The 12,476-nt window shown below is 41.0% G+C and overlaps 3 protein-coding genes across 4 annotated transcripts in view; 1 reads left to right on the forward strand and 2 right to left on the reverse strand.

Moving 5' to 3' along the window:
* Nucleotides 1-7,595, reverse strand: part of usp49 (ubiquitin specific peptidase 49) — a 19,923-nt gene extending 12,328 nt beyond the window's left edge. The window contains exons 1-7 of one of the 2 annotated variants that reach the window (XM_010784620.1): nucleotides 7,123-7,595; nucleotides 5,054-5,176; nucleotides 3,294-4,762; nucleotides 2,706-2,913; nucleotides 2,209-2,317; nucleotides 1,848-2,053; nucleotides 1,712-1,764 (exon numbers count right to left, since the gene is read on the reverse strand). In XM_010784620.1, the coding sequence (XP_010782922.1) occupies nucleotides 1,712-1,764; nucleotides 1,848-2,053; nucleotides 2,209-2,317; nucleotides 2,706-2,913; nucleotides 3,294-4,697 (1,980 nt within the window). In that variant the 5' untranslated portion in view covers nucleotides 4,698-4,762; nucleotides 5,054-5,176; nucleotides 7,123-7,595. Of the gene's footprint in view, nucleotides 1-1,711; nucleotides 1,765-1,847; nucleotides 2,054-2,208; nucleotides 2,318-2,705; nucleotides 2,914-3,293; nucleotides 4,763-5,053; nucleotides 5,177-6,951; nucleotides 7,071-7,122 lie in introns of those variants that run through there. The other variant, XM_010784621.1, reaches the window with a different exon arrangement.
* A 696-nt stretch (nucleotides 7,596-8,291) lies between these two features.
* On the reverse strand, nucleotides 8,292-10,219 carry med20 (mediator complex subunit 20). The gene is made up of 4 exons (XM_010784623.1): nucleotides 10,139-10,219; nucleotides 9,697-9,842; nucleotides 8,853-9,106; nucleotides 8,292-8,767 (listed from the first exon to the last, which is right to left on the reverse strand). Exons 1-4 carry the CDS (start codon nucleotides 10,150-10,152, stop codon nucleotides 8,546-8,548), a joined length of 636 nt encoding a protein of 211 aa, XP_010782925.1. The 5' UTR covers nucleotides 10,153-10,219; the 3' UTR covers nucleotides 8,292-8,545.
* Nucleotides 10,220-10,424: 205 nt separating this feature from the next.
* Nucleotides 10,425-12,476, forward strand: part of bysl (bystin-like) — a 16,180-nt gene continuing 14,128 nt past the window's right edge. Inside the window, exon 1 of the mRNA XM_010784624.1 lies at nucleotides 10,425-10,826. Coding sequence (XP_010782926.1) covers nucleotides 10,547-10,826 — 280 coding nt within the window. The 5' untranslated portion in view covers nucleotides 10,425-10,546. The remainder of the gene's footprint in view (nucleotides 10,827-12,476) is intronic.

Consider the following 12,476-nt stretch of genomic DNA (forward strand, 5'->3'; position numbering starts at 1 on the left):
CGGGACGAGATATATGATATTCTCCATGTAGCAAGTTGTAGTACACTTCCAGGTTAATTTACTTAAATAGATCGACTGATTTCGCAGTCGGAGACACAGCGGGTCGAAAAAAAAAAAATATTACCTTTACAGTCAACCTAGTAATTTTTCTGGGTAGCAGTACCGGTAAAATGACTAGTATCAAGGTAACAACTCCAGATGATTTTATCTAAATATGAGCGTTAAAGGTTTGGTGTAGCCAAAGAGTATGTCGTAGTAGACACACATAGTGGGTCATAAGTGAGATACAGGATTGCCGACGACTTACTCGACGGACGGGGAGGGAACACTCGGGTCACAGAGACTAACCAGTACGCTGCACGTCGACAGCAACGACACTCCTCGTCTATCCCGAACGCACTATCGCTATGTCTACCTGGTCGCCCTTGTTCGCTTTGAGTAGGACTCCTTGTGTGTGTTGTGAGCTGTCGGCTTCATTATTTGTTTTCAACCGAACTATACGTCATCTTTCTTCCAACATATTGCGACTCCGTACCGCACGACGCCTCTCGTAAAGAGGCGCTAGGGTTGCGTTTTTCACCGAGGGCCAGATACAGAAAAATATACGAAGGGCTGGGCCACTCGCTAGAGGTGAGGTATATTGCCTCATAAGTTCAGTTATAAGTTAGCGAAATCAATCAAATGAAGGTAAATTCATTTATTTTGTTAAAAAAAGTGTTGGCAGCTCATCCCTTAAAACAGAAGCCTCAGATTGCTTATAATAAAAGGAAATATTAAAGGGTCTATTTCAAACTGGTTATGTAAATAAGTTACTGGGCTTTTTTCTTATCAACTTAGATTTGTTAGAAAATGTTTCCAACTTTAAATCGACTGAATTTATTTGAAAAATGGGCTTATTAACATACAAATACTACTGTGTAATATATTTGTACATATACAGTTAAGAAGTACAAGATAAGAACAGCAAAAGTTTGTGGGCCATATTCGATTATACTTTTTGAATTTGCTGAGGGCCGATTCAATATGGTCCGCGGGCCGCATTTGGCCCCCGGGCCGTAGTTTGGACATCCCTGATTTAGTGCATTGGCTATTAAATGTACAGTTACATATAAAAAGGCACATTGACAACATTATTGTGATAAAAATGCTCTAAAATCCAGATCATGCATTTCCTTTGAATGTATAATGCTGTTTCAGGAGGGCCACAGACTCAACAGACACGAGCCTGATGGGTTTTAAAACACGGACACACAACATGGCGTTCAGCAGGACAGAGTCGGACCGCTCACACAGTTTTCAGGATAGTAAACTGCTATGCTGGTCCCGCAGGCCGAGAAACCTCAGGCCTAGTTTTTAAAAAGGTTTTGGATTTGGAACATAATCAAAAACCAGCCATTATAACATTTAATTTAAATGTTTCTAATTTCAAGGATTTTTCTAGCTTGTCTTTATTACAGTGTCTTTCTCATCTGGATGCTTCAATGTTCACCTTTACTCCTAAACATAATTGTGGCTGTCCTAGGGCCCCCGTTACTATCTTTTTCTTTCGGTAATTTACTTCAAAGTGATTGTTAAATGTCATCTGGGAAACTTCAGAGAACATGTTCATAAATGCAGCCTTAAGTTGCCCGATACAGGTCGACATCACAGCGAGAGGTACCTAGGCAGACCTCTGGGTATAGAAGAGAATATAGGCCTGAGTGTTGCACACCTCCTCCACACTGCACACCTTCATCTCAGAGTCATTACAGTGGACCCAGAAACCTGAAAATACAAAGACAAGAAATGTTTAACAGAAGAAATTAAGACTTTGAATGTTTATAGGTTGCGGGTGTTCTTTTCCTCACCTCCTTCTGTGTTGTAGCAGTATGCGGTGTAGTGCCCTGAGCCAAAGCCTTTCCCATGGTGCATAACAACAGCAGACAGATCGTAGGTGTAGCCTCCTCTGTGGACGGGGTGACCTGAGCCTGTGCAGCAGTACGGTTTGATGTTCAGAACCTGGTCGAAGGCCACATGGACGCCGATTTTCTCCCTATGGTTTCTCCCCGACCATCTGCCATACAACAGGGAGGAGTAAGCATCACAAGCACCATAGAGAACATTAAGCACTCTGATTACAGCTAAAAAATAAAACACATCAATAAACAAGACTGGGTCATTTAATTTGCAGTAATTATTATAAGAAAATCAGCCTGTGTAGACACTTACCTGAAGCGTTTGAGGTGCAGCCGTAGAACCTGAGGTAAACGGTAGATCAGAAGCTGCTTACGAGCCTCTGACAGAACTAAGGGTTTGTGGGATGTTTTCCGCCTTCTTTCTGACAAATCATGAAACAATGAGATGGTAAATGAATTCCCTAATCCATTCAAATGCATATCCTTATAATAAGGTTTTGTTTTAGTTGTAAAGGTTACAATAAGAATCAAACATGGCATTCTTATAGTTCTTGTATATCAAAACTCTTCTGACTATGGTTGATGAAGATCAAAATCAAATACAAAAATATAATTGAATAAATTAAATAAAAACAGGTCATTCTTGTCTTTAAGTTACAATGCTCTGTTTAACATTAAGGTGACATACTTCCTTAAAATATATCAGAGTTTGTGAAAAGACTATCAATTTAAAAAAAAGGTATATTCATGTCATTCTCACTCCGACACTCATGTCCTTATTATAGTACTTATTTGCATAATTATACTTACTGTTGCAGTGGTTGCAGGCATAGATGCTGCCTTCGAGAGCCTCCATCTCGGTAAACTTGGACAACATCTCAATGAGGGTGCAGCTGCGCTGGTAAGCTGTAGAGCCTGAGCTTTTGTCTATGCTGTGGTATCGCTCTGGAAACTCCAAAGACAAATCCCAAAATGGCTCCACTGTGTTAGACTTGTGCTTACAGGACAGACACGTCACCTAAAATACACAGCGAGAAGAGAAACAAGTGAGGACTCCAGTGGAAAATAGTCGTCATGTTTGGAAATTACATCAAGTCTTAAATAAGAGGATCTCTGAGAAAATATAATAAGCATTTTAAAAAGATCATGAAAAGAATAAAATAAAAATAACCAGCATAAGTAGCTCATATATCTTAGTGGAACACATTATTTGGTAATACAACTGCTCTAGGTTTTCTTAGGGATGGAGCTATCTGAAAGTCTTTTTTGGAGTGATGTAAAATGATAAATTAATCCCTATCAAATGACATTGTTTCACTCTTTCAACCTTATGGGTTTAAAGGCAGGTTTAAGACAAAATAATCATACTATGAAGTATGTGTGTATGTGATGTCTTACCTGGCTGAGTAGCTGCCCATGGAAGATGGTGTTAAGAACCTTTAGCACTTGCTTGGATAGTTTCCTCTTTGTGATGGGGATCACTATCCTGCGTTTGGAGCCCTCTGTGTCCAGCTCCTGCTGCACCTTGTCTAGCAGCTCGCACAGGAACTCCTGGGCGTCCTGCTGGTCGTAGCCCCGGAAAGCTGGGATGAGGTTCCACACCGAGTGCAGCATGGCGAATGGAGACACTAAGGACCACCGGCCTGACCACATGACCCTGAAAAGTGTGTGTAACTCATGGCACAGAGACATCTGCTGGCGGGTGGAGCAGCGAGGCTCCTTAGGCTGAACCAACTCTGAAGGCTGCGGGGTAGGAGGAGCACTTTCTTTTTTGCCAACGGGTAAATTCCAACTGCCGGCCTTACCTACGCGTCCCAGAGGGCTCCCAGGCAGCGCTGCGGTCCCACTGCTGACTACACCCGTCACGGCCGTCATGCCCTGGGCCTGGTTGGTCTTGGCCAGCAGCTCCTCAGTCTCACACAGGTCCAAGGTGAGAAAACACTCCCTGAATTTCTGCAGGTGGCTCAGCACTTGCAATATTGAGTTCATGTAGCATGTGTTCCCCAGATTGCGCAGACCAGTGACACCTGGAGCAGGTCTCCGGCGGGTGACTGTGTGAGAGGAGTAGTACCTCCTCAGTTTAGCAGCTCTGCCATTCTGAGGTGTCTTACGGGACAGGGTAAGAAGGGAAGGCTTCTTGGAAGCAGGAGGTAGGCGTTCTGGAGGTTCGCGAAATTTGCGAGGAATGAGTGTGATGGCTGAACGTGGCGCCTGAGTAAGAAGCCTAGCACTCTTTCTAGGAGGGACACCGCCAAGCTCTTCCATGAGTCTCTTTTTAACCTCTTTTTTTTGTCTTCTAGCTTCCTCAAGTTTCTCTTCCCGCTCATTCTGCAGCTCCTGGTGTTTACCGATCCATGTCCGAAGCATCTTCCCTAGAAGTGCTTTCCTCCTGTGACGAGAGGCCAGCTGCATGGCGGGCTTTGGCCCAGTGTCTCCAACCCAGGGGGTGCAAACCCCCATGGTCGCTGAGCGTAGTGAGCGTCTCCCTGGGCTGCGCACTGTGGAGAGCGCCCCTCTGAGGAGTTTGAGGTCTCCCTCTGCGTTGTCATTGAGTACATAGTCTCCACAGGCAAAACAGAACACATCTAGCTCACGCACCTCCATAACCAGTGGGTGGTGTGACTCCTGAAAGTGTTTGAGCGAGTGCTCCTCCATGAAGCGTCCACAGGCCACGTGGGAGCACTTGAGGCAGGCCCACACTGAATCGGTGGTGCTGCAGTCCACACACTGCCATTTCTGTGGGTTGAGGACAGAATGGTCGTGGCCCAGGCGAAGGCGCCCCACGTGCTTACAACGATCCATCTCTCCTGATACACATGTGGCCTCAGTGAAAGGACACACGTCCTGTAACCATGCAACACCTCATCCTGAGGTAAGAGAAAACAAAGTGAGATTACGTTTTAAACATACTGAAAGGACTCACAAACCACTTATTATGGTGTCTTAATTCAAGGTCTCTTCTTTCCCCGTTTTTTCAAACTCTAATTTCCAGACTTCTCTGCAAACCATATTTGACATCTCATTACAAATAGCTAGATGTTTATTATTTAAATAAAATGGTTTGTTTTTTGTCCTTGAATACAATTGATGAAATATGAAATGAATGAGCATACATGCACTTTAATGCACAAAAACAAAATGAAGAGGCTTATACTTACTGTAAAATAGTTTGCCTTATCAGGTGTGGATCAATACATCAAAAATATTTGCAGGAAACTCAAAAGCAACTTTCAGCTTGACCGCCCATGTCCACCGTCACCACCTGCACCGACAGTATCATTCTGAGACAAAGGGAGAAAGGACATTAGCGCATCAGGAGTGATAAATGACATCAAAACGTTTCTCTTTTGCTAACAGATGTTTAGTTAAACAATTATATAATAAAACAAAACTAAGCCTATCAATAAACAAATAATTAGAAATAAGGCATTTTCTGAAACCACTGGTATGAAAATAAAAAACCTAGACACCTGCTAAACTCAACTAAAAAAGTATTCAATAACACACACTTTAAAAAGGGTATCCACTAATCCGGGATAATACTACATCATTTGCAATAATAAAAACAACGGTTTAAGTTTACAATGCCTTTCAAATTGTTGGTCTTCTAATGTGAATGTCTCCAAAATTTCAGTTTTGAAAATCAAGTATTCACAAACATTCAATAATTTGCTTAATTAATTCAAAACAAAAGAGAGGGAGTTACAGTTTACTTTGATTCTGCCGTAATATGCAAACAACATAAACACTATGCTGAGTGCAACACTTTTTATTCTAGCGGCCAAATGGCTAGTGAATAGTCCAATTTTACCAGCCACTCAATAGATAACCATTTTTGTGGCTGGTGAGGGATGAAAATGTACAAGCCAAATGCCAATGTTACCAGCATTTGGCTGGTAAATTGTGTCATTTATGTTCTCTAAATAATATGTAAATAACACTTGGAACAGATGGTTTCTTACAATATATTTCTTCCCTTAACTAGACAATTTTTCAGTTTTTTCGTGACTACACAGAGACGTTGTGCTGCATGGTACAACATTGTTAATGGAGGCATGTAACGACCATTAAGATATGTCATGCTATTCAAATACACTTGACCTGACAAGATTGACAGTAGGCTACAGATCATTTTAAAGCTTTGGAGTTCAAATAACTCTGAGAATAGTTGTAACGGTAAAAATGCTGCATGAGTTTTTCTATGCTGGTAATGATCAAGTCTGATGGTCATTGACAGTATGCTAAAACACAATATATTGTGCTAATTTACATAAATACAATGTTTAAAACTTAAATAGATCATTCTTAAGACTGCCAAACGTATTGACAGAAATGTGGACATGAGGGGGCTGGCTGGCTGTCTGTCCATTTAAATACGTGGTTAATCGATGTAATCGTCTAACTCCACGGTACCAGCGCTGTGCTACACAATTCTTCTCGCTTTTCTCTTTGAGTAAATAATCCGCTACTTTTCAAACATTTTTAACGAAAAGACACCATTAACTTGCAAGCCTGAGCAACTGGTTTCTTGTTGGTGGCATACCCAAATCCGGCTATGTGTTCCTATTGACACAGTTGTATTAGAAGAGTACATTAACGCATGTGACGGTGATATTCACAAATGTTACAATATGCAATCTGTAAATCTGTCCGGGATTTAAAGCCTGTCTTCTGGAGCAGGCTGGCAGTCTCTTCCCACCATGCTAAGCTACACTACCATCCCCATGTTGAGGCAGAACAAAGAGCAGTCAGGGAGCCTCTCTCTAGGAACATCCAACAACTTTGTTAGTCGGAGGCAGCTCAGCCAGCCATAAGTTAGCTATCACCGCTAACCGCTAGCCACGGCAGCTCTGCACAGCCCTAGTCTTGTCTAGCCTTTTGCTCTCACCTAGTGTGCATTTTGGTTAACACAGATGATTCGTATGGTATCAAGTAGCTAACATGTTATGTTATTAGCTTGAAATAGTAGCTAGCGTTAGCTGCACGGTTAGCGCGTTGCTAAGGACAATCGAAGTTAACCTAACGGCTGTTGTCGCTAACGTTAACTAAGTATTACCACTGTAACAGCTTAGCTCGCTAGCGGACTGCATCGTTAACCGTTTAGAAACTCCCCGGTGACTTTCATCACAGAAAGCCGGTTAATGGAGTCTAATTTATCGCCGGGCCTCGTCTGTGTTCATTACTACATTAGTAACACCTGATAACGGAAAAAGCTGGGTAACGTTACCATCGCCAACATACATCCATCCGGTACACTGAGAGCTGGTTGTTGTCCTCCTCACAGATTGAACAGCAGAGCCCAGACCCGGCTGCTCTCATTGGACCGGGGCTCAGCGGCAGCCCGGCTCTCATTGGCGGAAGGGCTGAACAACAGGCAGCAGGATGGACCGTCCGTCCGTCCACCCACTGAGGCCACATGCCATGGAACAATAACCGAGGCTGGACCCACCGCACACCGAGCAGAGATGAAGACTGCCCCTGAGCCCAATGTCCTCGAAAGACCCGTGTTCGCCATGTGTCAGCTGGTGCGTGGTAATCCTATAATGCATTAGGGGAGGTATAGTTTTTAGGCACAGTATTATTGCTGAATCGTGAGCTACAGCTGTCTGGTTCAAGGGAGTTTATTACATCTTTATTTGTATCCATCACTCTATATCTGTTTTTAGTGGTAGCCTATTGCTTTTTTTTATAGCAAATGTCAATGTGCTTGCCTGTTTTCCTATCGACATAATTGCTTTTATTATTTTGTTGTAGTTTGCTTGTCTGATGTTTTGCCTTTTTTATAATGTAATGTTAACTTGTGTCAACCCCTTTTAGCCGTTGGAAGCAGCCATTGGGAATCCAAAATAAAACATATAGACTTAAGTTCGCCTAAACTTGGGTGTATAAAGAGAAACTCTAATCCTGTAAATGTGATTCGTGTTAACACAGGGTGAAAGTGGTGCCAAAAAGTAATCCAGCACTGCACTTTAAAAAAAAATGCACTGGGTGTGGACAGTTCTCAGACTATCATATTTTCCACAAAGTGAAAAAACAATTTTTTTTACTGGCTTGTTTTAATACACCATTCTGACATTGAAGTTGTTTTCTATAAACTTTCAGACCCATTATTCAATCCTTTGTAACAAACCAGGGAAGTTTCTTGTGTGTTTGTTTCACCTTTTCATGATTATTTTATTCATACTAAGGCTGTCTCACAGCAGGCACTTTGACCTGCCTTAACACCAGCCGTGGAAGTAATATTTAGATAGCTTACAGTAGGAAAAGGTGTAAATAATAACATTTTGGCTCAATTAAATGCAGCCCTTATCCTTATTCACTGATAAACTAGAATAGAACAGAGACATTGTTAGTGTAACCTGTAACAGATGTGTATTGTGAATACAGGAATACGCATTGTTTTATGAGTCACCTTTAAGTCTCTTTAATACAACATGCATTCATAAAATAAGAAGGTTCAATGCATTGAGGCTCCAGAGATGGAAATAAAAAAATCCCAGGCTTTATTAAAAAAATGCCAAAAGTACATACAACATGTCCAGGGGGGACAGAATTAAAGCAACATCAATACAAATTCTGTCCAGGGGGACAGAATTAAAGCAACATCAATACAAATATACAAAAAAGTTCTCTCCATTGCCATTGACCACTCAACGCACATTACTTCCTGGCATTTGCATTTTACGAAGTTTGTTGAACAACTCCAAGTACTGAGTCATGGTGTCAACGCAGTCTGATGGGGCGAAGAGTCCTTCAGCCTTGGCAGCAAACACAGACGGTAGTTCGGGGACGCTGGGGCCAAGAAAGGACTGCATGAACTCTTTAGTGAGATTCCAGCATTCCCCTGGAACCACACAGGGGCAGTACTCCACCTGAAGAAACACTCAAAGAGTTAGCGGATTCTCAGCAGGAGAATATTATGCTTCCACTATTACTACTTTTCATTTATCTACATACCTCAACTGATATCCCTCTGGCGCTGGAGCTCATTGTTACCGTGCCAACCTTTATCAAGAAATCACAGTAGCGGTATCTAGATCCACGACACTCCACCTTATGCGCCTTGGCATTTTGGAAGTGACTTTTTAGCTTCACCATGAGAACGTCAAAGTTTGCATCTGCTATCAGGCAGGGTCCACCTTCAAACAGACCCATGCAGCTCAGGGGAGTTTCAGAGTTGTGCATCACGTATAAGAGCTTGGAGGGCTGACCTGTAACAGACGGACAATAATGACTGTCAGAAGTGACACGTTGGTATTATCTATTTAAGTGCATTTCTTGTTTTCAGCATGCATTTCATCTTTTTAGATACTTATTTTGTGACGGTAATACTTCATTATTATTATTATTATGTCAATAATATGATATAGGACATTTTAATAAAGTGAAAGGAGTAATACCACAAGTAGGAAGTATTTTTATACTTCTTACTATATTTTAAAAGTCCTGCATTCAAAAATATTAAATCAAAGGATCCAAACAATATTATGTTGTATTGTTGAACAGTAATTATTGATGCATTTGTGTTCTTCATTTTAATGTTGCAGCTGGCTAAGGAGGAGCTCAAGTTTTATACTGAATACTGCCAGAAAATGCAGTACTAGTAACTAAAGATTGATACATAAATTATTATATATCATGAACATGTTTACCAATGTAATTCCAGGTTTGTAATCTAATTAACAACCATGGTTATAGTCACCTTAAAGGGGGTTACACTCATCACACGCCTTGAAATATTCAAAATGATGTATTGTTGGATGGAAAACCTATGAATAAAACGTATAGCTTCAAATATTACCGCTGACATTTCCTGTTGGATGGTACGTCTCACAGTCCACCCAGAAGCTGCCCTGCTTCAGAGCACCCAGCTGCTCCAGCTTCTTGTGCACGATGTCCACGGACTGCTGCACGCTCTTCCCCTCTGCCACGGGCACCTGGCACACACTGCAGGACGAACAAACACCGCATTACGGGAGAAAACAAGAGCCTTAACTGAAAGGGCCTGAGAAACAAAGTCCCTCCTCCCTAAGATCTCTTATGTGCATGTAATGTTGTCAGAAATGGTTTCGCAGAGCATCGTTTGAATGGAAGTGACCGAAGCAGCGATGCAAAGTGCAAACATATGCGCGATGGTTAAGGCCGACATAAGGAAGACAAAGATAATTGGACATTACGCAAATAATGTTTAAATCATTGTTAAGATTTTGAATATCGCTGTGACCATAAAGTTATCATCTCACCAAGTGACTCCCATTGATGTTTTTCCTCCTCTTTCTTGGCATTCGGTGAATAACTTCCGGGTGAAAAGTCAGTCTTCCGGCAAAGGTAAATCAGTAATAATAATAATAATAATAATTTTAAACAGCAAAAAATAAAGATATTGTATTGCAAAAATGTATATGCTACTTTAAATAAAAAATAGTTATTTGTCGGCAGATTAAACGTATGACTTTTATCAATATCTCAGTGAAAAAAACAACTAACATTAAATTCTTGCTGGGTTAAAGAAGTACGTGACGTAAAATACGTCACATCCTTTCTGTAATGGACATCCACACGTGTTGAACGAGTCGCTGTTTACAGCACAGTACTTGTTAATTCTTTACCAAAAGAACATAATATAGCTACATCTTCGGTTAGAAACAGCGATGCCAAAAGTGAAACGATCTGCGGGCACAGGAGGAGGTGAGAAGAGCGGAGGATCAATGCCGCTGGCTGACCAGATCCTGCAGGGGGACACCATGAGAGCCCGAGGCCGAGTGAAGAGCAGAGACAGCCGGGCAGAAAACGAAGACACGTACGTCGACGAGCGTCTTTCCCGGAAAATCTTACAACAGGCTCGGATCCAACAAGAGGAGCTTCAGACGGAGTATGGCCTGGCACCAGAGAAGAAGAAAACACCAGTCACTGTTCTCGGTAATGTTGGAGGTATGTATGCCCTATGAACTGATTCTGAAAAGTTAGGTTCAACATGAAACTCCTTAAATGTACTAATGTATCAGGGCTATCGCATAGTTATATAATAATTATAATAATAATAAATTACATCTATTTTAGTGCTTTTCCAGGTGCTCAAATTGCTTTACATTACGATAGACATGTAACATTGAATACCGTGGACAATGAATACCCACAGACATATGTTGAACATAAACACACTACACAGAATTGTTAGAGGAAACTTTTTTTGACGAAACCTTAATAAATTAGGAATATTTGAATATTTTTGATCATAGGAAAAACATCACACAAATCCATACCAGAGTGTTGGAATAAATTTGTAACAAGTACAAGTTCTTCAGTTAGTGGGAATGCTGATACAGCATTGCAACTATCTGTTCTTCTACACACGAAATTCTTTATTATTATTCCGCCGGGTTACTTTGTCAGTCTTCTTCTCCCACATTCTACATCGCAGAAACTCGGTTCAAATATCAAAACGTTCAGCTCGATCGGGAATCGATTGCTTCTACTTTTCTCATTCATAACTTTTATAATTCCCTAAATATATCTCAATTCATCACATTTTTAACATGGAAGTCAATGGAGAAACTCTTCAGACTTGAAAAATCTTCATGCGACTTCAACTGCTAACTGTTCCTTCATACTTTCACTCAGAAACCTCATTCCAACTTTAAAATGTTACATCTTTCTGACATTATTAACATTAAACAACTTTTAAATCAGATTCATACTTTTAGAAATATTAAACATTGTTCAGACCTTGGTAAAGAGGCCTTCTTCATATTTTAACATTAGTGTGTATTGCGCAGCCTAGAGTGTGTGATGTCACAGCTAGAGTGGAGGACAGCTTGAAATTCGCCTTCATATATATTTTTAAAACCTGCCATAATTCCCAAACCCTACACTTCTGACACATAATTTTTCATGACAAACGTAGGAAAACATCTCGTAGCTTGAAAAATGAAAAAAAATTAAGCAAAACAATTAAACAAAATGCCTCTTGAGGGCATGAAGTGACAAAAACTTTCAACATGCCTCCATTAAAGCCCATTGTAATTTCAGGCTGATATTTCCTCACAGCAGCAGCCGCACACCTTTAGTTAATCTGCCAACAAGGCCACATTATTAACCCGAAAGTACACAAAAATTACACTTCAGATACTCAACTTCCTTGACATGCTTCACGTTTTGAAATTTCACAGATATCTGTTACGGTTCTTCAACAACACGTTCACATGTAAGACGTTTATCTGTCATTCAGAACAATGGAAACCTTTGATCTCTGGACACGTCGTTAGCTCAAATATAAACACCTGTGTAATGGAACACGATGATGTCATAACTCCAACTGACATGCTCAGAGCAGCAGACTTCAGATAATGGTTAATGGTCCTGCCCTCAACAGCTCTACGTCAATTATGGGGTGTCATCATATACCGTTTCCATGGAAACGCATCCCTCGCCATAAAAGAAGATGTCGCCATACATTAACTCCTATGAAAATGTTCAACAAGTGCTCAAACTTCAAATGTGTGCTATCAATCAAGCCGTGAAGACATCTATGGGACAGTTTTGAGATTTCTTCAAATGCCGTTGCCATGGCAACACAATGCT

Source organism: Notothenia coriiceps, unplaced genomic scaffold (genome assembly GCF_000735185.1).
Source record: "Notothenia coriiceps isolate Sejong01 unplaced genomic scaffold, NC01 NC01_scaffold00026424, whole genome shotgun sequence".
Lineage (NCBI taxonomy): Eukaryota > Metazoa > Chordata > Actinopteri > Perciformes > Nototheniidae > Notothenia > Notothenia coriiceps.